The sequence below is a fragment of the Coturnix japonica genome, chromosome Z (genome assembly GCF_001577835.2).
Source record: "Coturnix japonica isolate 7356 chromosome Z, Coturnix japonica 2.1, whole genome shotgun sequence".
NCBI classification, from domain to species: Eukaryota; Metazoa; Chordata; class Aves; order Galliformes; family Phasianidae; genus Coturnix; species Coturnix japonica.
The window spans coordinates 30,733,723-30,761,267 of NC_029547.1; the positions used below are offsets into that span (position 1 = coordinate 30,733,723).

The window sequence follows — 27,545 nt, forward strand, 5'->3', positions numbered from 1 at the left end:
TACTTGAAGGAAAATCTTCATATGTTTTTGGTAGTACTATTTTGTTTATACCAGCACGCCTTTTGTATACAATTAACAAAATTTTAGATTTACACAATTCATTAAAACACAATCAACTGAATATTCTATATGCTCACACAGAACTATTTTACTCAAAGAAGTTAAAATGGGGTAAAGTTTACAACAATTTTTTCTCCTTATCATCATGGAAGACAAGGCCTACTATTAGAGCCGTGAAACAAGTAAAAGCACTTCTGTGTCTTCATGCATAGAAGGGAATTGTACTGCAGAACTTCCATCCAGGCATAAAAACATGAGAACAGAGCAAATGGTAACAGAAACAGTGTAGTAAGAAGCATGTATAAACAAAATACAATTAAATTGAAAGATTTACAAGAGAAATAAGTGGAACAGTTTCTGAATTTGGAACAGCAAAAAATGAATATGTAGTTCAAAATTACTTCTTCCACCAGATTTCATTCATGTACTTTAGAGGCACAGAAAAATGAATGCTTCCCAGAGAGCAGCAGCACTGCTGCAACTCAGATAGACGGTTTTTAAACACTCCTTCCTCCCTTTCTGCAGAGAAATCGAGCAGAATTACTTTTGGAGAACTTTTCTCCTGGGGAAGAAAACAAAACACAAATAGATGCAAGACATGGAAACATTAGCTTGAACAGCTAAAGCTTTCAGAAATTATATTTCTTGCAAGAAGACACATCTGCAAAATGCTACTGCTGACTTCATCAATCAAACCTAACCGAAGTAACTTTTGAAAGTAGAAACCAAATATTTCCAAGGATTAACTCTCAAAACTATCAGAACTATAGTTAAGAGAAGAAAAAAGCAGATGAGGAAACTGTATGGTAAAATGAAAATCAGGTTATTTATCACTTCAAGCTGTTCTCTCCTTATTTAGCATTCATGACTCCTTGAAGTTTATGTTCAGTGCCAGTTCTCTTCAGCCTCCTATCCTTGTCCCTAACTTCTGCTGTTTTACTTTTCCAGCTGTCCAAAGTCAACTCTGCAAAATCCAAATTCTTCCCACTTTACTCAATCTCAGGAACAGTATCCAAAAATTAATAGTTACAAAAACGTTATAAGAATCATCATTCTTCTAAAAACCCTCTCAAATACAGTCTCTCTAGCAAACAGATAACACTGTATTTTCCTTACAATTAAATAAATCCCAAGACACAGATCAAAACAGAAAAAGGAAGATTATCAGTTATTTCTTAACTCTCCAGCTATGTTTGTGTTAGTGAATTTACTACCTATCACTATGCACAAAACAGCACCCACATTTTCTCCCCTATACATACATACCTGAGCAATAACTACCCTTCCCTTCTCAACATGATGCTGAATATGTATTCAGTCTGGGATGTAACTTCTGCCCAGACTAAGATGATCCACTACACTTAAACACCTTCCCTCACCACAGACATTTAGAAGCTGCTGAAGAAACTATAGAGCTGCTCCACTACATGTACTAGCAGCATACCCTGGAAGACATCTGCAGTGCATAAAAACAGTCATAAAAAAGGGATGATGCTGTTTTGCAGGCCTCTTGTGTGTCATCTCCTATAAACAACCAAATTAAACTGCGTTGCGCTTAAGTACCAAATCAAGTCACAATTTGGTGTCTGAAGTTGCTCACACTTCCCATTTGTCTGCTCTAGTTAGCAGTGTGGTCTGAAGACAAGTTAAATTGAGAACAGTTCCCTAACTATAAGAGCAAGATTCAGTTATCTTCCCTAATGCGCTGGTCTTACTGTAACAGAGGTTTGAAAATAAACATCCCTTTTCTTTATTAATAAATTTGAACCCAGCTACATAAACACTCTGCACATACTCAACATTTTTGCAGCAATTTCCCAGTGAGAAATCTCAAGGATTTTCTATACAAATTCAAAGGTCTTTTCAACACCAGCTCTACAACAAAGCATTTTTAGGTAAGTTAAAGCCCTTATCTTCTCAATACCTTTTCTGCTAGGCAGTTTTCTCTCCAACATCTAGTTTTTCCATTTTAAAAGGTCAACCACATGCACCACAGATGGCTGGGGAAGTGACTTTTGATCTTAATGGAAGCACGATTCAGCTTCCCCAGATCAGTCTGAAGACCATCTCCTCATTTGGAACACTGTCAGAGATGAGCAAAAGAAATATAAAAGGGGAGAGAGAGAGAAGTAGGATAAAGCTCGATAAGTAGTTTCAGTATCCACGTTAATAATGAAAGCCAAGGAGTAAGGATTATTCATATTTCAGAGGCCACTATAAAGAAAACAAGAAAAATATCAGCACCGTGCTAAGCACATCTTCCTGGGAAAAAAAAAAAAAACAAGATTGATCAGCTGTCTGCACATTTTGTCTTATTAGTTTGGAACAAGAAAAAATGAACAAATGGTCTATTTTTAAAAAATAGTATCTATGTGAAAGCTTGCGAATGATAGTCACATCAGCAAGAAGAAAGGGAGAGGGCTTTAATAAGTGTCCAAACCAGCCAGGACAAAAATGGATGAACAAACATTAAGTTTCAACAAACTAACAATGACTAAAGTAAAAACGCTATCAACGTGAAAGAAGTCATCAGCACTGCATTTCACTATACAGAATTACCATTAAAAAGAGAACTACAAAATGCTGTTGTTTCCAATCATCTTAGAAAAATAACAAACAAACCAACCAACCAATGAAACAGAACAGCCCCAAAAATGTTCACCAGATAAACTCTTCTGCAGAACTTCTAATACACCCAGTACTTCACTGAAAATCTCTGAGAACAAAGTTCACTTTCTTTGTATGTGAAGAATCAAGTTACAATTCTTCCATCTTACATTCAATTGAAATTTTCTGTACCACAGTCATCCAACTGCCATACAACTTGTTGTGGGGTTTTCACAGTCTGTCTGTCCTGAGAAAGTCTAATCACATTCTCAGGGTACAAAGAAGTGTTTCCAGCACAGATTAAGAACAGGATTACTCACATCAGGTGTGAAAGGCACAGTCTTTACCTTTTGATAATATAGGACTAATTTAAATATATGTTCAAATTTTCTGTGTTTACAATATATAGCACTGAGTCATTCCCTTAAAATTCACTTGCTCTCTTTCCTCACCTCCCCTTTTTGTTGAAAAGCACTTAACACCCTGATGTGCAGGGTGACTGCTCAACTACAACACACAGAAAAGCTGAAATGAGATAGCAAAATGAATCTTCCCATTCTTCCATTCAATTATTTTCTGCAAGAAACTGACTGAGCCTGGTGAGAAGAAGTGACAAGAGGGTCTCAGATAGACCTTAATTTATTGCAGCCATGACAAACAGCCAAGCTGACATTACCTAGCAGGAAAAAAATAAATAAATAAATTAAAGGCTGATTAATCTCCATTCCTGGATACAGAGTTTGATGTAACAAATCTGAATGTATGTTTCCATACAATTCCACCTTCATTCCTTCAGTTTGTTTTGTTTTTTTAAATAAAAGGATTGTAAATGTTCAGCACCATCTGCCTCCCTTCAAGGACCCTTGAGTCAGTCTTTCAGATCTCTGCAAATCTAAACTTTTCCTATGTAGTTTATCACCTAGACAAGAGAAAATGGAAGAGGAAAAGAAAAAAAAATAGAACTATGAATACCAAAAAAAAAAAGACAATGAAAAGGATCTGAGTTGTTTGGGTTATTTTGTTGTTGTGGTGGGGTTTTTTTTGTTGTTGTTTGGCTGGGGTTTTTTAATAGGTTTTGGTTGGAAAACTGCAGATCTGAAATTATTCTGTTCCCTAGAAAGTGGTCAGCCATTGGATTCTTTGGCCCAGCTAACTGAAGCAGTCAAACCAACTTCTGACCAAATTGCCTCACCCAATCCAAACTGCTTACAATATACTTGGCTTCTGCTGTTAGTTCTGTGTTTGTTGTTCCAGGAAAGCTCTTGCAAAGGAACTGCTTTGCATTATTAAAAAAAAAAAAAAAAAAAAGATACTAGCAAAACTGTATTTTTGTTACCACTGAGTCTTGTGGCATAGTTAGCCCTTCCATTGTTCAGCAATGGTAACTGATGAATACAGAAGACGACTTTCTACTTGTCACAGGTTTTTTTCTCAAACAGACGCATGTTGAGGGAGGAAAGAAAAATAGAGGGAAAAAAAAACAAAACTCTAACCTTTTCCCTCTGATGCCAATGCAGGTCATAGTTGCACAGTGTTCTGTATTGCCTTACACCTATATTACCTCAAGCAGCAAAAATCTGAGCTGTCCATCTCCTCTTTTGGAGGCTTATCATACTGGCACTGCTCAGCTGACAAATACACACATACACACATATACATATGGCATTACCAGTCAGAACTTTGCTTCCAGCAATTATATTAATTTAGATAAGGACAGACTTCCAAATATAAGTTCAATAAATTTACATTTGGCACAAACATCTCAGCACATCACAAAGAATCCACTGTGTGTTATCTGTTCTTTAATATTTAACATATTTAATATTTAATTTACTTTAGCATTATAATCCCCGATTTGCCAAACAAATGCCTTCTTTGCTTAAGTCTTTACTGCTAAGGGTGGCCTTCGGCAATTCCAGATCCTGAAGGTAAGAGAGAGTCTGGAGAAAGGAAGAATTTCCCTTGGTTGAGGAGTATCTAGTTAGAGATCATTTAATGCGATACACACAGACCTATGGTCCCAGAGAGTTCCACCCATGAGTGCTGAGGAAGCTGTCAGGAGTGACTGCACAACCACTTTCTAATACTTCTGAAAGACCACAAAGAATGGGGGTGGTGCCTGAAGACTGCAGGACGTCCAACGTCCCTCCATTCTTCAAAAAGGGCAAGAAGGACCCGGCAATAATAGAATCACCAAGGCTGAAAAAGATTTCTAAGATAATCTAGTCCAATCATTTACCTACCACCACCGTTTCATCACTTGTCCCTCAGTATAATGTGTAAAAGTTTTTTGAACACCTCCAGGGTTAGTGACTCAACCACCTCCCAGGGCAGCCCTTCTGACCACTCTCTTGGAGAATTTTCCCAATATCCAACCTGAACCTCCCCTGGCACAGCAGAAAGCCATCCTCTCTAGTCCCATCACTAGTTAAATGGGAGAAGAAGCCAACCTCCACCTTGCCAAATCTCCTTTCAGATAGCTGTAGAGAGGTGTAAGGCCTCCCCTGAGCCTCCCCTTCTCTAGATCAAACAATCCCAGCTCTCTCAGCCGCTCCTCATAAGACTTGTGCTCCAGACCCCTCACCAGTTTCATTGCCCTTCTCTGGACACATTCCAGGACCTCCAAGTCTTTCTTGTAGTGAGAGGGTCAAAACTGAATACAGTACTCAAGGTATGGTTATGTTTCTCCATGTTAACCACCTTTACATTGTTATAAACTTACTACACTTTGTGTAATGACATTTAAAACATCCAGTACTCATATTCTGAGTTAGTGTTTGTGTACTGGTACCTCAGCAACTGCAATTTAAATATATGAGGTTCTGCCAACACTTTCAGCCATTGATACCAGAAGCTAACCCTTCATATTCAGTTACCTGAACTTTCCTGGAAGAGATACCTTCCATTCAGTCCAATTACTTCCTAGATACAGAAGGCCATGAAATAATAAACATGTATATTTCTTCTTTGAGCTACAGTATTTTAATTGCAAGGCCTTAGTTTTATGAATAATTTAAAGAAATTCAACGGACATCTGTTTTGAGAAAAGTTTTTACCAGTAGAAGAATCCCACTACACACTCTGCCAATCGTATAATCTTCAAATACTTCAGTAACAAAAAAATATATTTCTATCATAACTGCCCCCAAACCACCTCCAGGCGGTTTGAAATTGAATGCAAGAATGAAAAGAGGCATGTTGCAGAGTTTTCCCACCAAGTAAACCAGGCAGTAACATCTTACTCTTCTCCTATTTGAGTCAGAGTATTCTGGAAGAGGGAACAACAACAAGGAAAAAAAAAAAAAAAAAAACTTTTAAAAAAGAGTTAAAGGTTTTTTTCAGAGGTAGAAGCAATCTAAGAAAACATATTTAGGAAAAAAAAAATCATTAGTATTATGACAAAATCAATCCACTTTAAATCACTAATCAAGGCTGTTTCACACTCAATACACAGATTCAAGAATAAAGAGGGGGGTGTCGGAGGGATTTTGGTCTGCAAGTACTTAACAAGTATAAAAAACAGGGAAAATAAAAAACTGCTCAATGAAGTCATAACAAAAAAAAATGACCACCTTGTTAAAAAGAAGCGAGAAGAGGTCTCCCTCATGACACTTCTCTTAAATCACATTAAGATGAATGAGTTTGCACCATTTGATCTTGTTCCCTCACTACTGTGTTCCAGGAGAGGTTAATTCTGCTATGTCAACAGTAGGTATTGTTCTTAAAACAGGCACATAAACCCAAACCATAACTAACTACCAGATGAACCAAATCAGGGAAATCTCCATTTTAGTTTTTATCACTCATCAGGTTGGCTTCGTTTTTCATTTGTTTTTGGTTTTGTTTTTTAAAAAAGTCTCTTCTTCAGTGTTTCAAATTACAATTTCCCCCATGACATCCTTATAACAAAGCTGAGGAAGTATGGGATAGATGAGTGGACAGTGAAGTGGGTCGAGAATTGGCTGACTAGCAGAGTGCAGAGGGTTGTTGTTGGCGTTGTCGTTGGCTGGAGGCCTGTAATTAGCGGCATCCCCCAGGGGTCTGTACTGGGTCCAGTCTTGTTCAGCATCTTCATCAATGACCTTGATGAGGGGATAGTGACCACCCTCAGCAAGTTTGCTGATGACACGAAGTTGGGAGGATTGGCTGACACACCTGAAGGCTGTGTTGCCATTCAGCAAGACCTGGACAGGCTGGAGAGCTGGGCAGTAAGAAACCGGATGAGGTTTAACAAAAGCAAGTGTACAGTCTTGCACCTGGGTAGAAATAATTGCATGCACCAGTACAGGCTGGGGGATGACCTGCTGGAGAGGAGCTCTGCTGAGAGGGACCTGGGCGTCCTGGTGGACGACAGGTTGGTCATGAGCCAGCAGTGTGCCCTTGAAGCCAAAAAGGCCAGTGGCATTCTGAGGTACATTAAAAAGAGCATGACCAGCAGGTCGAGGGAGGTGATCCTCCCCCTCTACTCTGCCCTGGTGAGGCCTCATCTGTAATACTGTGTCCAGTTCTGGGCTCCCCAGTACAAAAAAGACAGGGATCTCTTAGAAAGAGTCCAGCAGAGAACCACAAAGATGGTGAAGGGCCTGGAGCATCTCCCTTATGAGTACAGACTTAGGGAACTGGGTCTGTTTAGCCCTGAGAAAAGAAGGCTGAGAGGGGACTTGATCCAGGTTTATAAATACCTGAGGAAGCTATAGTGGTGAGGCTGGTCTCTTTTCAGTAGTGTGTGGGGACAGGACTAGGGGTAATGGGATGAAACTACAGCATAGGAAGTTCCGCACAAATGTGCGCAAGAACTTCTTTATGGTGAGGGTGACGAGGTCCCTTCCAACCCCTACAATTCTGTGATTCTGTGAAAAGTTATGTGAAAGTTTCTTTCTGACAAATCGAAACACAACAGAAGAATCACTGTGGCAATGCCTGTAGGTAGGTAGCTATAGGAGCTTTTGCTTCTTTCATTAGGAGAGTTGATGCAGAGCTGTGTCAGCATACATGTAAATCTAAGAATTGTACCTGTCCTTAGACAGTTAATTCTGTTCACTTCACTTAGCTTAGAAGGAAAAATGCTAACCCTGTAACTCCACTCTCCCTGCTTTCCTGATGAGTCCGTTCATCATTTTTCCACCTGGACACCTGGCTGTTGACAAATGCACACAGCATACCTTCCCTCCAGAGGAAAAAAAGGGAAATAGTAGTAAGTCCAAGCATTTACTATGCAAGCTTTTATAAAAATATTCTTCAAAATCCCTCAAATTAAGTCAACTCTTTAAAACAGCAAATATTTGAAAAAGCATTTAAAATTCAAAAACCAAAAGATCAGTATTGGCTAACATCTGTATACTGCCCATGCTTTGGGCAACCAACATATTTTGTACTGTATTTTTCAGCTTGTACTTGTCAGTTCTAAGGCCAGGAATTTTCAATCTGCCTGAGAACCTGACAAGCAGTTTCAGTTCTAAACTATATATATTTCATTTGTGAAGAGACCAATAGATTGGTTTTGAACAATACTCTACAATTAAAATTAATAACATTAAATAGGCTTTTTTTTTTTTTTTTTTTTTTTTGCAAAAACTATCGGAAAGCATCTGCAGCTGGCCCTATTCACATCAGTATAGAAGCACAATAAGCCAGTTGACCATTCTGACCAAGAAACTTTCAGAGATGCCAATTTAGCTTTCTCCACTTCTAAAGTGCTTAGATGGAACACCTCTATATTCTGTACTTTATCATTAGGCCAGTTCTGATGTCACCAGAACTCTCCATGACTCTGATCTGACATCACTCACTTCTGTCTTTTGGACACCAACGGTCAGGGAGCAAGCAAAAACAGAAAGCAGTGGACTATTCTACCTGTCAAAATGCTTACAAAAGATGATATCCAGCTTTACTAGTGAGAAAGCATTCCTAACACTTGTGTTTGCACTCTGCAACAAAAAGCAAGTTTGTGGGGCTTTTGTTCTTCATTGCTAGTTAGGCAACTCAACTTTGAACCATGTATAAGGTCACAAGCAACAAATGGAAGGCTACAACTTTTTGTGGGGGAAAAAAAATAATAATTAATATAACCATAAAGTAATGCATTTTGAAGCAGGCAGATGTGTGGGAAAGGCTTTTGAATCAGTAGGCACAAAAAACATATACAGCAATTAGCTACTGCTCCACATTTTGCTAATAACATTTAGTTTTTGCCAAGCAACTGTCAAACAGTGTTCAGCTTTGCAAGAAGCAACGCTGGCTATAGTTCTCTAACCCATCCAAGTCCTACTGCTGCCAGCAATGTAGAAGAAAAAAAAACTCTAGGATTCCTAACATCTTTTCTTCTTGGGTTCAGCATTACTAGAGAGACATTAGATGTGTCTGATATGGTATAATATGGTATAAAAAGTCCTGGAAGCAATACTGGAAGACCTACACTTATGTGTTGCAGACTCAGGACCAACAGATTTGTTTTACTTTCTTGGGCCTAAGAGATGATAACCTGCAGCATAGAAAAGCAAGTAATATAGTATAAATAGTATAAAGGAATCTAATTTAAAAAATAAAAATAAAAATTTAAAAAAAAAAAAAGATTAAAAAAGCCTCTCAGCTTCAGCTATCTAAAGATCTAAAGCTATCTACTAAACATGGGCTGTTAGTATAAGTTAAGTAATAAATCAGCAATAAAAACATTCACTGTCAGAAATAAAAAGTTTATATTGCTTTTACAAAGCTAGGACTGTTCCCAAAGTATGAACTGATGTAAGAAAAATGAACAGCTAATCCATCTTTAGCGTGGATCAGGGATGCTGCAGAAAGTGATTAAACTATGGTCTTATTATATTGCTATAAACCTGTACTGAGATAAAGCTTGAGCCAGTGCTGGCCTCCTGTGTTTCTGCTTTGAAATTAACATTAAAAGAACAACTATAGAATGAAACAATTGCTGAAGAGAATCACAGAATATTCCAAGTTGGAAGAGACACGCATGCAATGAGAAGGTCTTGATTCTTGGCTCCACACAGCACCACCATAAATTCAGGCCATGTTTCTGATAGTTGTGTTCAAATGCTTGAAGAACTCCATGCTCAGTGCCATGACCACTGCCCTGGAAAGCCTGTTCTAGGGTCTGACCACCCTATCACTGAAGAGCCTTTCAGCATCTCCCACCCTGAATTGCAGCTTCATGCCATTACTCTTAGTTCCAACAGTTTTCATTCAGTTAAACTTCACACAGGCAGACCAAATCAGAAGTGAAGTTGTATTTTAATTACAGCCCATCCTCTGGAGGGAGACCACCTATCATTTTCATTATTTTTTAAACACAGACAAAGTGCTTTGTTTTAAACATTGTATCCTACCTCATCTGACTTCAAGTCATAAGAGGGTCTTGTGTTTCTTTCCAGCCCTCTGCCACTCACTCCCATCTTTGCACTGCAGCTCTACAGCCTGTCACTTCAGCCCACAAACCCAACAGAAAATGACTTTTCCAGAGCTCAGAATGAGTAGTAGTTGGAATGACTTAAAGTTGTTTCCTGTTGAATAAAGGTCCAGCTCACACTGCTGTCACACGAAAAACAGCAGCAGTTCACATAAAGAAGAACACAGCCATCTTTGAGTAGGAGGAAGAGGACAACATTTTTAATGGGGTACTGAGCTGCTCTGGAAGAACATACCTTTGGCCTTAGCTAAAGCACGATAAGATTTGTCATATGCGAATTCAGCTTGGTAGGTAAGCTCACAACCTGCATTTTTCACCAGGTATTTTGTTTTATAGATGTTTAAAAGGAATTATGTTTCTTTTTTCTATAAACTTTACACAGGAAATAACAGCATAGCTGCATTAGTAAGGACAGTATCAACAAGAACTCTTGTAATGATCCATTACCACTTAAAGCTTCTCAGGCACTCTGAGCTCAGAATAAGCACAGATACACTTCATATTTTTCCCTGAGAACTAAACTGCATTGGCAGCGTACTAGCAAATGAAAAATAAAACTCCTCTGGTTGCCTCAACTACTGCATTGAGACTAAAATAACCAGAAATGCCATATTATTTACGTTTTAGGAGCTGGCAACAGGGACATTACTAAATGGAATATTCACAAAGGCACTTCACTTACTGTGTGCTGTGTACAGCTCTTTGGCACCCTTTATGCAGTGAAGAGGCAAACTACAACTGCTAACTGCAGCAGTCATACTTCTCTGGAGGACTTAGTACAGTTCAGAGATGCCCATCAACCAGAATAAACATTATTAACTTTTCATTGAAACCTTTTTTCAGGACACAAATTAACTAAGGCCTGATAAAAGCACATTAATAGGAACTTACTGGAAGTCAAATGACTATAGCCATGCTAAAGGTGGAAAGCCTCACTTCATATTCCAGTCAACTTTAGTACACCACAAGCATGAAAATTTCAAGATGCACCCAAAGTCTCCATTTTTTCATTGTTCCACAGCTAAAAGAGTTAAAAATTTAGAATGTAAACAAGATGAGAAGCAAAAACAGTTTAAGCTACATGGTTGTCAAACAACCAAGAATATTGTTACATTCCATACAAGTTACCAGGAGAGAAGTAAACTGCAAAATAACCCTACGAAGACTATTTGTGTATCAGATTACAGTTTTAAATAGTAAGCTTTCTAAGTAAGCTTTCCAGCCACTTGGGTGTCCTTAGTTATATGTCACCTGCTAGTGGACCCAACATGAAGGCCAAGTAGATGGTTTCCACTTCTGGAAATCATTTTTGAAAAGGAACTGGGTGAAGCATTCAATGCCAGACAAAGTTCACAGCATCCAAATCCTCATCAGCTGCTTCAAACTGGAACGCTGCAGCAGAATTCTGTGCACTGTGTTGCTGTTTATGGGCCTCAAACCCCTACCTATAGTTTGGAACACTACTTACTCTCATCATGATGAATATGCACTGCTTTATTTACACAGCAGAGGCTACTGCCAACTAAGTACCAACTACCTCAATAGTCCTCAGTTTGAGCAACACTAATGCCTTGCTGCCTCTCTAGTTGCAGAATACTTTATCAGTGAGCAACTGGGTTTGTTACTTTCACAAACAAGATGCAGCTCCATGTCTTTATAGATACATATTCAGATATGGCAGTGGCTTTAAGGCCTTAAATGCTTTAAACTAAGGAAAGAAGCTCTCCCAGCACTTGACATGACTACAAGCCAGGTAACAGTATCACAGAGAATACTTTTCTACATCACTCACCTAAGCAAGGCACTGGTTAACTCCACCAACACTCCTACGGCAAACCCATCTGGGCTGCTACACTGTAGAAAGATACTGCTTCCTAAGTATCACAGAATCAAAATTATCAAGGTTGGAAAAGACCTAGAAGATCATCTAGTCCAACCATAGATCATCTAGTCCAACCATAGACTAGGTAGAGAACGTTGTTCTAAAAGCAAGTCACATAGATGCTCACATACCCAACGGTTGGGCTGCTGAATAACATCAAAACTTAAGGATTTCAGTGGCAATGAGAAATACGGACTGGAACATAAGGGTGAATTACTTCTAGGTTGGTGGACCTCCAGCACCACACATTATTCCTTCTGTCTGGAATGGCCATTATGACAAAGGGAGCCCAAAGTCAGGGATTAAAATGATCTCAGCACACATTTTAAAGGGATAGTCCAGAGATGATGGGAATGATATCTCTGCACATATCAAAGAATGGGAAGCGCGAATAACAAAAGTAGTGGAAATTTTAAGACCGAAGCATGATGGAGATGGCATAGAATAAGTGATGAATAAAGCCTCTTCCAAACTAAGCCATTCTAGGTATCAGACAGGTAGTGATGAGTAACTTCATTGTGAATGATCTATTTTGTTGACTCTTTTTGCTGTTACTGGGTTGGTTTGTGAGGTTTTTTTCTATTCTTTCCCCTCCCTCCCTGTTTATTTTTCCTCCTTTTATTTTCTATTTAATTGTCTCAGCCCATGAGTTTTCATTTTTCTTACTAGTTCCGTCCCCATCCCACTGCAGGGATGAAGTGAGCAAACAGCCCTGCTGTGTCTAGCTGCTTGCTACTTTAAACTGTAACAGTCAGGTAACCCACAGAACTGTAGGGGCTGGAAGCAATCTCTAGAGATCATCAAGTCCAATCCCCCTGCAAAGCAGGCTCCCTACAGCAGGCTGCACAGGTAGACATCCAGGTGGGTCCTGAATATCTCCACAGAAAGAAAATCCACAACCTCCCTGGGCAGCCTGTTCCAGTGCTCTGTCACCCTCACTGTGAAGAAGTTCCTCCATATATTGGTGTAGAACTTTTTTTTAAAAAAAAAAACCTTAATCAGATCCCCTACATAAATCAAAATATTTAACAGAAAATGGAGACAAATACGAGTAAGCTGATGTGACCAGGTGCATGTCAACATAGTGGAAGGTAACAGAACACTCAAAAGCTCATTATTTACGGTGACCCAGAGCTTTTTTTTTTTTTTTTTTTTTTTTAAAGCATGATTGCCAACACATTTCTATGATGTCTTCCCCAAGCAACTGAGAAAAAATTCTACTATAACTTTCCAGTCTTCAAGCTTAGCTGCTCAGAACTGAATCATACTTGGGCTTTAATATGAAAAGATTTTCAGAAGACAAGGGCATCATGCATATACTCATAACATGACTTCTTCCTAGTTTTTCAGACTTTGTCACTTAGACAACCTACTCTAGCTACAGGATAAATCTCCATGAATTTACTCTTCTGACTACTTAGCAATTAAGTCCTTTTTATTCTGCAGGTCTGATTACGTGCCTTTGCACTACGAGAACAAACACAGTTTCACAGAGCAAGTACAGTATTACGTATTCTTAAAGTAGACAGGGTCCTCATTAACTTCACTTCAATAAAAAGTTTCCTGAACTGTTTCCTTCTTGCTCCTTTGAGAAAACAGAAAAGCAATTTTCATTTACAACTTAGTTCCTGTTTTCTAAATACCCATTCAACTTTTTTTTTTTTTTTTTTTTTTTTTTTTAATGGTAGAGATAAATGGCACCAAATTGTCAAATCACAGCTATTTTCTGTGCTACCTATACAAATAGGTCTGATTTCTGGCAAGCCATAAAACAATTATGGCTGAATTCCTTTAGCCCTTTGATATCCCAGCTTAACTACAGAACTTCAAAGCCATCTTGGGGAAATGCTAAAAACTAACTTCAAAAAGGCAGAAGGCAGATGAAACATCAATTCCTGGACATTCTAACAGGAACGTATCAAAATCTTAACACTGGGATAAGTGTATTTGAAAGGAAAGTTGTTCAAATATTCTTCTGGCCCAGTAAGGAAATCCATACACCACATGATTTTCATGAGGCTTGCATGATCCCCATCAGTTAAAAACTACCTGCTGGGTTTAAAAAGATAAGTTCTCTGTTTCATTAAAGTACAATGAAATAATACCTGAACTGTAATCCATCTTTTTGAGCATATAAGCATCAACCACAGTTGATTATTCTTTTAATCCAAACAAGAAAACTATTCTAAGTTTCTTATCTCACATCAATACACTAAGCTGACTCAACTGCCACAGGGAATGGTCTACATATAGCAACAGTTTAAGTCAACGCTGTTTCACTGAAAGCAGAGATGGGGACAACTGGAGAAAGCTAAGGAAAAATACACCAGATGTGTTTTTGATTCACTAATATTAATTTTCAAGTTTGGAAGCCCATTTTCAAGTTTAAGTATTCTTATCACCTCTTCTGGTGTGGAAGAGAATGAAAGAAATGGGGAACAATTGTAAACTGTAACTGGAAACAGCGAAACTACCTAGCAGTGCAGCAGAAGATACTATTTCCAACTACCAGCATTACCAGTAACCAATGAGAAATACACTGGAATACATATAACACATACCTGAAAATTTCCACAGGCTTCCACCGGAAGACTAAGAACTTTCACCTGTTGTGAAAAAACCATACAAACTACTAGGTCAGAATGCACCTACACACCTGTCCCATCTTTTCCTCAACACTGAGTGAATTCATTGGCAAAACAGTTGCTACACAGAGTTAATACCATCCTAACAAAATAAGTAATTTTGGTTTTAATCCTTCCTTTGAAGAACAAACAAAAACCTGACCATCTCTAGCACAGAAACGAGTTGTTTCATAAGGTCTCCATGGAAATCAAAACAAAAGGAATAAACTGCAATCCATGCTTTTTCCTGATTTTTCCCCTCCACTCTTTTGAGGCACTTTTGAAGAAACAACTTCTCATGATCACACAGAGTTTCACCCAGTTTTTATGAAGTCGACTATTTTCAACTTCAGCAAGACAAGGAGTTGCCTGAGAACCACAGCTACACGATTAAAAGCTTTTGCATTTTGTCCTTACTCTACCACTAATTCACATTTAAGCTGGTGAGACACCACTTTGCCTCTGTGGAAATATTTTATTGGAGAAATAGTTTAGAGAACAGTTACTTAAGATTAACGGAAAATATAACAGGCTGCACAAAATGTTTGAAAGAAGATAACCCGGTCTGGAAAGCAGGAGGAGGAAAGTGAAGTAAGTCATACCTTCGGTGCCCCGTTGTAGGCCAGTCTTTATTTGTTTCACTGTTTTTCATACAAATGTATAGATTCCAGTTTTTCTTTCACTCAATAGTATTATTTTCAAATAAGTCATGTGCCAGAAATTTTCTGCAGAGTTTAGATTAAGTGACTGATGCCTGAAGGCAAACACACTGATCTAATCACTGCATTAAATTCCAAAACACTTACGGTTTAAGTCAGAAAAAAAATAGAAGCTTAACAGCCTAACACTACAATACATACAAACACATTTATGGATTATATTGCAACCATACAGCTTAAACCTTAACATTTACATATTGAATGCATAATGTAAAAGACATACAAAAAGTAGTGATCAAGACTTTGATAAGAGAAGTTATTGTTAACTAGACTCCAGGTCAGAACACAAAGGAAGAAACTAAAACCAAAATGTAAAATTTTCAGTAGTCTAGATACAAACTGACAGATTCAAATCCTTCCTAAACACACAAAATAGAAGCCAAAAGCTTTTACACATTTCACCTGAAGTTGACAATCTGGACTGAATATACAAAATATCAATTTTGTTACTCCAGTTTCAGTAAACTTGCAGTTCAGCCATTAACAAAGAAAACTAGCACCAGGAGAGGAGTACAACCAACCAACTTTTGTTACAAAACTTGCAGTCTGCAGTTGTTTATAATACCATTTTTCCACGTTTATAATACCAAAATTTCAAGTAAGTAACCTAACGCAGTTCTGCTCCATAGAAACCAGATTGTTTTCATTTCATTTCCAGGCAGTGGAAAGGGTAACAAAAACAAAATCATCACACAGTTTATTTGACAATCTTACTGTCAAATTTTAATTTTTACTCCTGTGTACCTTCAATGGAGACATCCAGTTTGTTTGGAAATAATTTTGCAAGTAAAAATTAAACTTCCCATTCTGTACCCTAAAATGTGCTCAACATTTAACAACAACAAAAAAAAAAAAAAAAAAAAAAAAAAAAAAAAAGAAAAAAAAAAGGCCTGAAGTAAATTCCAAAATAATTGATGACTAACACTTCTAGAACAGACTTAGAATTTCTGAGTGCAGCATCTCACAAGTACTTTCAGGTTTCCCAAAGCAGAGGCATTTAAACACAGTAGGTGTAACAACTTAAACTGCTGGACAGCTACAGAATCTACTCAAAAATGTGGTCAGTATTTGTCAGAAGTGTCCATACGTTTGTGTTTACAGTGGGTTTCTGAAATTCATCATCACAGCAAAATTGTTTGGTCCCTGCTTGTCTGAGCAGCAAAACTGCAGTAATCTGATTCATATAGAATATCATTACCAGAAGCTCCCTGCAAAAGCATCAAGATCACAGGTCACTGTAGCTTCCCTGGAGTTATTTCTGACCTCCTGGGGTATCTTGAAGTAAAACCTGCTTCCCTGCTAAGGCAAATGAGATCCACTGCTATCTGTACTGCATTAATGATGGACTCTCATGTCCGCCCACTCAGTAGAAGAGAGGTGCTATGACAGCTCAGCAATGCCCGCAGAAGGTATACTGCTGCCAGGCTACTTTATTTGACTTATATTCAGGGGTTGCTCTTAGTGTATTTACACATGACTGCCAAAGGTCCCCAAAGAACTGGCAGAGAGTCACTTGTGATGTAAACGCAAACACCTTGCACCATTTGTTAGAGCCAGCTACAGGTAGTTTCCCATTTAAAATAGCATGCAGTTATGGAAGCACTACGGGAAGACTTGCTCTAAAGAATATTAGAAGCCAGTCACCTGATAAGAAAGGATGCTAGTTCAGTAAGTAGAAAGGCTGCTGTAACAGTGTTGACTTCTCATACTTACAAATAGGAGACAGACAAGGCTAATCCCACAAGACAGAACACATTTAGATGTTCTAGTTGTATTTTTATTAAGAAAGGAAGTGCACTGGTTCTCAAATAAAGTCCAGCCTTAGATGAAAAAATCCTTGGACTGAGAAGCCAAACTCCCTAGAGGATCTTTATTCTTCAGACAATAAGGACAACCATTGTATTATTCTACTGTTGCTTCTGTTAGCCCAGCTCAAACAAGTTACTGAGCAGATTGCAAGTTACAGGTAAAATCGTTTTTGCTGAGGAGACATCACAGCAATGTTTTGCAGAACTGGGATAATACCTGGCTCAATGTAAAGGTGCAAATTTATGAAAGTTGTACTTTTTGTTCTGAAGCATTTGCTGGGTTCAAGTGGGATCCTGCATTACATACAGATTCACAGAAACCATAGCCTTTAAAAAGATATTCTATAGCAATGAGTAACAGCCAGCAAAGAATTAGTAATTTGATTGTCAGAAGGATTTAAAAATTATAATCATACATGACTTGTATCACATATGGGAACAGACTACTACAGCTAAGGAAGGCAAAACTATAACAGAAGCAGCATCAAAGCATATCAGTAATCTTCACATACTACAGAATTCATGAGATTTTCTGCCACTGAGGTAGCACACAAATTTCCTTCAAGACTGGATTTTTAAACAAAACATTAAGTGAAACAGTATGTTTGTAAAAAAACCTTTTGTTCAAATGCTGTACATGCTTGTTACTTTCCAGATATTACTAGTGTCATTAGATTATGTCTTTATTTCTTGACATCATTTATTTTTGAGATGACTGAAATGTCTCTGGTTTGAATTATTGTACTGCTTTGATACAAGCAAAGGATTAATTACTATAACAGTGCTCCCATCCTCTGGTCAACCCCCCAACTAAGGCAATGACTTACACCACCAATACTTTCAGTGTTTAGTTTTCAAGCATGTGAAAGCCCTCCCTCAAAATCCATGTGCAAGACTAGCACAAATTTACCTGCTGGCAGCAGACATGCAGTTCTCCCTTGTTTCCCCCAGCACCATGCAGTCAGCCTTGAGTGCAGTGATCTCACAGGCAGGAACAAGCAGAACAACAATCACAAGTACTGAGACTACAGCAAGCGTGCACACACCGTGCACATATTCTGAACACCAGTAGTGTCTCAAATGCCTGGGTAGCCTTCTGATAATAAAAGTCATCAGCTGTTTGTTGGCTGAAAACAGCTAGATGCTGGATTTCACTAAAAGCAACAAAATTGTGCATATTATTGCCTGCTTATTTCCTTAAGTTCACTCCCCAGAATACGGCAGTGATTGCTTAAAATTACAACAGTATGCTGTTCACTTTAAAGGTGCTTTTCAGCAAAACATGATGTCAGTGCTATGACCACTCTGCAACAGCCATTCTTGTAAGAGAATTTTATCAAGTGCTTCAGTAAAACACTAACCTGGAGCTTACTTTACATAAGACTCAACGTGCATTCTGCTAAGTTTCAGTCCACTACTGAATACCAAGATTTACCTACATAAGAGGATAACACTAAGCAAAATTCCCCAGTAAGACTTTACCCTCTTACAACAGAAAGGCTCCTCTAAGTTACCACAAACATTTTCAGATCTGCCCCACTTCCCACACGTGGTGGAAAGCTCCAGAGTTCCCAGCCTCCAGCACACGTTACTGGAGTCATTCTGTCTCATTATAATCTCAACATTAATCCTTTCTGGATTACTTGTCCTTTAAAGTTAGCAAGTGAAAGGTAAAGCCTCCCTCTAAATATACACAGAAGTAGTGTTCAGTTTCCCTTACGAGTCTACCAACACAAAGCACCTCATCTAAAAGCTCCTGTTTCAAGTGATATGCTACGTTCATAACAGTTCTGTTCAGTCACTGACGTGAGGCAGCAGGCAGGCTGCAGTGCCACAGCAGGCATGATCCAGCAGCAACAGCAGAGGCCAGAGCTCCCCTGAGCAGACCCTTCTGCACCAGTACACTGTGCAGGGGTGGCAGCACAAGCTGGCTGATGAAATAAACTTACCAATAATTGCCTGAGCCTGCTAGCAACAGACTTATCTGCTAACATGGCCTAAAAAAGCAACACGGTACAATTAAAAAAATGGCACCCCAAAATAAAGCAAAGGTGGTGTTGCTGCTGTTTTGGTTTTGTTTTGTTTTTAAGAAGTTTTAATCATAAACGTTATGTTTTTGAAGCCTTTAATAAATTACAGTACTAATATTTTAGCTGTGTCTTCTGATTGTAGGCAGTAAGAGGCACTTAGAATTAATTTCCCACACAGAGAGTTAAATACAAATATTTCAAATACCACTCTGCTCTTCCTCCCCTTCATGAACAAGAAACCACAATGAAAAGCTATGAGAAAAACAAACAAACAAATAACATTTTCCATGAGAAGCCAAGTGTTTCCTTATCCTGCTGTAAAAACATAATTTTCATGCAAATGTACGCAAGTGCCAGAATTTGACTGTTACTTTGTTCTCATGCATCCATTAACCACTGCTGGTGGTAAAGAAGTAGAACACTTACAAACTGAACCTTAAACATACAGATGTCCGCTATAAGAACTTAACAAAAATGTAGCAGCCTACAGATTGGCTTAACCTTTTATGAATTAATCTGCACTTCTCCTTTCTATTCAGAGCATTATCAGCTATGTTTATGTATATTTTTAGTCTTATCCACAGATTCCAAAACAACAAAGAACAGAGTAACTCCCTAGCACTTGATTCCAAAACCTAAATCAAAAACAAAACAACCTCAAATCTCTAATCACAGTGCACGTGATTGTTAAAAAGAACAGTCTCCGTACCCTTAACAGTACCATGAAAAGTAATTGACCAAATTAAACATCTTGCAAGCCACTAGCACAGAATGGGGGAAAAAAAGAAAAAAGAAAAAAAAATCTTAATTGTATCTGGAGCTCATTTTATCTAACCTGTAATAATAAATAGATGGATATTAAAAATAAACAAAACTTTGCCCCACTTTAATTTTCCCAAGGATATAAACTGCACAGCAGTAGACAGACTAACAACAACAAACAGCAAACCCAGCTGTTTTCATTCTCTGAAGTAAATGCTAATAAGTTTAACTGTCTACTGATTTAACAACATTGAGATCTCCCCCTTCCTCTTATGAAGATGCAATGCATATAACCTTACACAGAGCATCCTTGTTCTCCACATTCCTTTCAAAAGAATACTGCTCCACAGCAATCCAATTTGTTGAGCCTGAATGTTCTGAAACTGCTCTTCATTTCTTACCTCATCACTAAAACTTAGAGGTGTTAAAGAGTATCAATGTTATAACTTAAGAGACCTAGCCACAACTTCCTCAACTAAAAACACTGTATTAACCATGAAATGCTATTTAAAACTAAGTTGACACAAGACAAATTCCAGAGGCCTTCACTAGTAACCTAGGCTGATTTCTTAAGGATTATGAAATCAAGTCAGAACAGATACAGGTCAGCATCCTCCCCTGCAGGAACATGCTCTATGGGAATTAAAAATATCTAACACAAACTAGGCATCCTATTCAGGAAAGTGAAAATAAAAGCCACAAAACACTCAATTCAACCACAATTGAAAACCTGAAAACAACAGTTAAAAAAGTGTAACTTAGTGATGCTTGGGAATACTGCTGGTCTTGTTACTCACATGTACTGTTACACTGACATACTGCAGACTGTCTGTATGTACAGACCACCACACTTCAGTCTCACATTTAAACTTCAGTTGAACTGAACGCAATGAAAGTCACCCCAGACAGCACATCACCACTTCTGAAAACAGGAGCCAAATATATGTAGTAGACTTTAAAGTGGAAGAAAAGAGATCACCACATCTGCTTGCTTAGAAAACAGATGTATACTATTCAACCTAGGAATCAAGTCTATTACATTGTATACTTCCAAATAAAGCATCAACATTGAACTTCAGCATGTTTGGAGACTTACTGGAGAAGTAAATTACTCCTTAGGACAAGGTTTTCCTAGAGAAGTAGCATCTTATTGTCAGTGCTGCCAGTACTCAGTGATGGCACTTGTGTAATGATGAGCCTTGAGAGTTTCAGTACATTCAATTGCTTCTCATTCTCTTTGAGAAAGAACACTGTGAAATGCTCTTGTAATTTACACTAGGCTGAATTAGAAACTGCACTTGAAAACACCAATATACCCTCAAAGCCCTTCAGCCTCTCATTAAAGCAGCAGCTATATTACATCTCAAGAGTTTCCTGTTAAACAAACAGAACTGTCCACTAGACATCAGAAGTTCCATCTAGCTGCAGCTGAAATCCACTGATAAGCAAATCCTCAGCCAACAATGCTTTTGAAGTTAAAACAGCAATGTCTGCCATGATGTTGCAGTATCAAACCTGGTACTGTATCAAAAGCGTACCTGTAAGACTGACAGAAAAAGAAATTCCCACTTAATCACACCTGGAGGGCTAGGCTTATGTGAAACACAGGAGGAAGAAAAAAGCCTCTGGGGAACAAAAAATAAAAGAGCTACAATTAACTTAAGTTCTTAGGTTATTTAGGCACACTCCTGCTAAAATTTCCATCAGATAACACACAACAGAGAAGGTCAAAAACAGAAATGTAGATTTTCTAAAGAACGTTATGGCAGAATAATAAGCAGTTCCACTTCTGTCACTCAACTCAAGATGGTCTTGTGGCATGATGTGATGTAGTAACTTTTGTTGCTCCCACGGCCATAAAGAAAAGCAGCACCTTCCACATTCTAAGCTACAGCTTTCCAGTGTCCAAACCCGCATTTTCACACTGTTATTAGCTTAGAAGTATTAGTTCACCTCTTTTTCAAATAGATCGTCAAGATATACCACTAATTAAAAAGAGCTTAACCACTGAGACTATACCAGTTCTAATGACATGTACTTAAAACAAAGCATTGAAGGATATTAAAAGATGCTTTCCCTTACTCAAGTGAAATGCTGCAAGATGAATAGTGAATCAAACTGCTGTTGCAGAGCACCAAAATCCACTAGATAAGAAAAGGAATAAAGTATTTCTAAATTGCTTGGCTCCTGAAGAAATTAGAGCTATTGTCAGAGAAGACCAACAACTCCTCTTTTCCAGACAGCTTGCTAGTTGGACCAAAGGTAACCATAATCCAGTGGCAAATATCGCTCCACAGACATGCTTTAGTCTTGGGTCAAAGCACAGGGAACCAGGAAATCAAGGAGAACAACTTGCGTGCTCCTCTGAGCAAAGACAAACCAAAGCACTTGGTCACTATAAGGCAAACAACAGAAAACAAAGAAACCACTGCCAAGCTCAAGTTTTTAAGGTAAGACACAATGAAGGATGAATGAAACTCCATTAGGTCACACACAATGTGTGTAGCTTATACACACATTGTTCCCTGTCAGCCACCATCACTTTCCTATCCTGCCTGCACACACACCAGCCTTATCTGTGAGGCCAGATATCTCCAGAGGCCAAGTGCCATTCCTAGCTGTGCTCCCACCTTAAAACTGATGCAATTTCAGTATACCCAACCCTGCTTGCGTGCAGCAGCTACTAGTAGAACAAACACATGGGCACACCTTTGTCTGCAGACTGACCACCAGCCTCCAGTACATCCAAAATCCTGGTTCAGGGGAAAGAGAGAAACAAAAACAGAGCTGAAGCCAAACTATCATTCAAACAGCTATTCTCATAAACACACAAAGCAAGCACACTGAAAAGCTGCTTCAGAAAATAATTCATCTCTCCTCCCTTGATGTTTGGAATGACTGCCAATAATAAAAACTGAGCTGGCAGCAGAAACACATTATGAGCTAATAAAACCTATGATTGCCTATTCATTTATTATTCTTGAATTGATCTAAGGGTTTAACAGATAGATTTAATGAATTAGAACTTCTAGCAAGCACGCATGTTAGAGTGGCCATTCACAGCAATAATCCAGAGATGTAAAGATTACTCACCAAGAAGTTCAGTGTTATCGCTCATCAGTATTCTGACACTTGGCTTTGATTCATGTTGTACACTCACATCAGCTCATTCAGAACATGATTCAGGATTAGCATGAGAACTTACCATGCATCTCCTAGTGGAAGGTTAGCTTATAGAAAAGCATTAGAGTGTAACAACTTCCAAGACAGCTTTGGAGAACCAGAAGCTTGACTAGCACTATCAGCAAACACATTATTCCTGGTGAACATGCAGCACTTTGGTTAACGGTATTGAAAACCACCTGAGATCAAATCAAGCTAGCAGCCCTGACTTACAGCGCAAGAAAACTTAAAATGTTCTAACAAATACAATTAAGATCTTTGCTAAGTTAGAAAAACACACAGAACATTTCAGTTCACAGGGCACATAAGAGCACCAGTCTATTAAACACAAGGAAGCATACTAGATGACCCAAACACAGCAGCACCATGCTCCTCAATTCCACTGTGATTTCAAGGACCTGAAATTTCTGTTGCTTGCCCCAACACACATGCACTCCTTCAGCTTCAGGCAACTGAGCAAAGCCAAGGAGCAAGCAGAGTGCTCACCATCTGGTCTTATTGCAACTGCTCCCACCAAAGACAGCATATCCTATGATCTGAGTCATGTCCAATCACAATATGACAAGTCCCCTCCCGAGCTATATAAGCTGGCATCTTTCCCAGCAGTTGCCACATCATGAAGAAGACGAACATAAATAAAACTCCAAACACTTTAAAAACAATAGCTTAAACGACTGCTTAACTAAACTCAGCAGCTGGAGGCACAAAGCATTCACAGAATCAAACCATGCCATCTTTCACTTGCACAAGTCCTCAAATACATTCCTACTCGCAACATCCACATCACCCCTAAGCCTTGGTTGCAAAGTCACATCTCCCGAGGCCAGACAAGAATAAAAAAAGAAAACACAGTATAGGTAATGAAAGCAGAGAGTGTCATAAGCATCAAGTAGGCAGTCACAGCACTTCAAAGTATTAAACCTACATCCTACCACTGCTTCCAATACATCACCCCATCCGCTGTACACAAACAACACTACTTTGCCTACTTAGGCTACTCACATCTATTCTCAGTTTCTCTTCCAAACTATTCAGATCAATCTAAAGCCATGCTTTTCTGCACAAGAAACAGTGGGAAAATGGAAGGAAGACACTGCGCAATCTGGGCCATTTATTTCACCACAGATGTGGCAGTTCTGCATATATTCCACTAAAAACTATTTGTGCGATACCTTTCTGCTTCCACACACACTGAAAAAACATATTCAGGTTTACAATGACAAAACAGAAATAAGAGCATAGAGTTTATCAAAAAAGTGTTGCATTTCTAACAGTTCATTTGGGATAAAATATCCTCGAGGAATGAAAAAAATAAATAAATATAAATCGAAACGAATGCAAAAATATGAAAGACCCAGTTCAAACTGAGAAACATTAAATGGGAATATGTGCTTTTACCTTGACTCAAAAATGTTCCTCGTTTCAATACAGGGAAACCTCCCGTCCTTTGCCTCCCAAACGCCCGACTTCCCCCAGGTAGCTCCGGGCAGAACGGACTCCTTACCATGTCATACTAAGGAGAGGCTGGAGCTCTATGTTCCAATAAAGACCACCGATCCGACGAAAGACAACCGCAAACCGTCGCGCTTACACGAGTGCATAAACGTTCTCACAAACAAAGCACCTTCTTTTGTTTGCACCGTTACCTCCGCTAACAGACACGGCGCTCAGGACAAGACCGGATCGGATCCGGAGACAAAAGGCCGCCGCACCTCCCTCACGGGCCCGGGCGCCGCACACGCTCAGCGCTCCGCAACTTCTCATCAACGCCGGGCGCGGCGGGGTCGGCGAGGGGCCGGGGCGGCACAGCCGCCAACCCGACCTGCCCCGGCGTAGGGGAGCACGGAGCCGTCCAGGCCCGCGGGGCCGGGTCCCGGAGGCGCTCGTCCCGCTCGTCCCGCGCGGCCGCAGGTGCCCGGGGTGCAGACCCGCGGGCGGCGGCTCGGGGAGGGCGGCCGGGTCCCTCGGCTCCGCGGCGGGGTGACGGGCGGCCCGCGGCGCCGCCGCTTTTGTTCTGCGCTCGGCGGCAGCCGTTCCCGAGGACAGGCTCACCTCTCTTGGGCCTGGGGAAGCTCTCGTGCAGGTGGAAGACCACCTTCTCCACGAAGTGCTGGATGTTGCTGTGCTCGGGCCCGCGGACGAACACCATCCAGTCGTGGGTGAAACCCTCCACGGTGGGTTTCTTCCTGACCTGGGCTCGGTGCCCCAGCTCCAGCTTCACCTGAACGGCGCACTGCGGGGAGAGCCGGCGGGCGGTCAGCGCCAAGCGGGCGACCGAGGACGCGCGCCCCGAGAGCCGAGCCCGCCCCACGGGCACCACCCGGGGCACCGGGAGCCGCTTCGCGCTGGCGGCACGGTCCCGCACCCCGCGCCCGGGGATGCCGCGCGCCGCGAGCAGCAGCCGGGAGCCAGAAACGGGGGAGATAAGGAGCAGACCCGAGGAGGAGCGGGCCGGGCACTCACCGCGCTGGCCATGCCTGGGGCGCCGGCTCCGTTGGGCGCTCGCCACGGCCCCCGCCCCCACCCCGCGGCGCTAATTCATGGAGATGAAGGCGCAGAGGCGGCCGCGTAGGGCGGCAGCGGCGGGCATCCTCCGCAGGCCCGATGCTGCTCTGCGGCGGCGGCTGCCTCTGCCTCCTCCGTGCCTCGCAGCGCACCGACCCTCGGCCGGCCGCGACGGCGGCGCCGGCCCCGCTCTCAGCGCTGGCCCCGGCCCCGCCGGCTGGATGGGCGCCCGCCGCGCATGCGCAACAGCCGTCCGGCTGACACCGAGACACAGACATAACAGTGCGCGGAGGGGGCGGACACCGGTGCGGCGCGGACAGCCAATGGAGCGCGGCGGCGCGGCCCAGAGCCGCCCGTCCCACCCCACCCCGCGGCCCTTAAAGGAGCAGGTTGGGGAGGGGGGGGCTGCGGCCGGTCGGACAGGAGGGTAGTGCGGGTGTGTGCGGTGCAACGCGCGGGGAGAGCGGCTCCCCAGCCTGCCCGCCCGTCCTGCTGGGAGCTGCTGCTCTGAGCGGGCGGTGCTGCAGCACAGTGCCGGTGCCGGTGAGGCGACGCTCAGGCTCGTTGACCTGGCGGCTGACAGCTCTCCCCGCCCGTTTGTTAGCACGGCGCAGTGCTTGCAGAACGCAAAGGCGGCCACGGCCGAGCCCGTGCCGGACGCGGCGCGGCACGGAGCGGCGCCCCGAGTCGCGTTGTGGGCAGCGGGGCCGCAGCGCATCGCGCGGAGGAAGAGAAGCCGTGCCCGGCGGCGTTACCGCGCTCCTGGAAGCGCCGCCCGGTGGCGGCTCTAACCTCGCGGCTCCCCGCGTCCTCCGACGAGTCATTGAAATACGAGCGCGACCACCGCCCGCTTCCATCGAGCGAGTGCTGTATCGTACACGCAGCTGACTCGGTGCCCACCCACCAGAGCGATGGATGCGATTCATGAAAATGCCACCAGTCACGCAGTAACTAACAGTTCACCTTGCTGTTACGTGAACATCCACGCTGTATGCCGACAGTGTGCAAATGTTGAGGCTTGTCTATTTTCTGCTCATCTTTTGTTAAGCTAGCCGGCGAGTCAGCAGCTCACACCGTGTCCACAAACCTGTCAGAGCCGACTGGTAACTTGAAGACTTCACACATGCCAAAATAATTAAAATATCATAGAATCGTTTGAGTTGGAATGGACGCTTAGAGGGCATCTAGTCCACTTGCCCTGCAGTGAACAGGGACGCCTGCAGCTCAGTCGGGGTGCTCAGAGCTCCATCCAGTCTGACCTTCAGTGTCTCCAGGGATGGGGTTTCCACTGCATCTCTGGGCAACCTGTTCCAGTGCCTCACCATTCTCACTGTAAGAAACTTCTTAGATCCAATCTAAATCTCCTCTCTTTCAGTTTGAAACCATTTCCTCTTGTCCTGTCACAAGACAAGGGGTTTTGCAACTCAGAAGACACACATTTTTGGGGGCTAAACCATTTTATACTCTTCCACAGGAGCTGAAGGTATAGCATTCCTAATAAATGACAATAATAAATATACTCAGCATATTTTGTATTTTATTGTTGTCAAATACTTAACTTCAAAATGAATGTGACTTTACATTATTTACAGGGAAGACAGGGAAGATGCAGTTCTCTGCTGTCAAAGCAGTGCTGTTGCTCCCTCATCAATGTGACAAAGTGTGCTTTATAATAATCACAATGCATATTTCTGCTTTTAAAAGTTACACAAATGCACTTGAATTAGAAATAAGCAGGAAGACAAAATAATTCTCAAATGTAGGCATCTGAAACAATGTATCTCAATGAACCCATATGTGTGTAGTTTCATTCCCATGGGTATTCCACAGAATCACAGAATTGCAGAGGTTGGGAGGGACCTCAGGAGATCATGGAGTCCAGTCCCTGTGCTAAAGCAGGCAGCTTACATTAGATTGTAAGGGTTTATCATAAAATTGTCACAGA

At 41.0% G+C, this 27,545-nt stretch overlaps 1 protein-coding gene across 4 annotated transcripts in view; it reads right to left on the reverse strand.

Annotated features, from left to right (window-relative positions):
• The window catches only part of MLLT3 (MLLT3 super elongation complex subunit), a 108,215-nt gene extending 82,522 nt beyond the window's left edge, over positions 1 to 25,693 (reverse strand). For 3 of the 4 annotated variants that reach the window (XM_015849095.2, XM_015849096.2, XM_015849092.2), the window contains exons 1-2: positions 25,559 to 25,693; positions 25,148 to 25,328 (exon numbers count right to left, since the gene is read on the reverse strand). In XM_015849095.2, the coding sequence (XP_015704581.1) occupies positions 25,148 to 25,328; positions 25,559 to 25,570 (193 nt within the window). In that variant the 5' untranslated portion in view covers positions 25,571 to 25,693. Of the gene's footprint in view, positions 1 to 24,493; positions 24,618 to 25,147; positions 25,329 to 25,558 lie in introns of those variants that run through there. The other variant, XM_015849093.2, reaches the window with a different exon arrangement.
• Between the last annotated feature and the right edge of the window lie 1,852 nt (positions 25,694 to 27,545).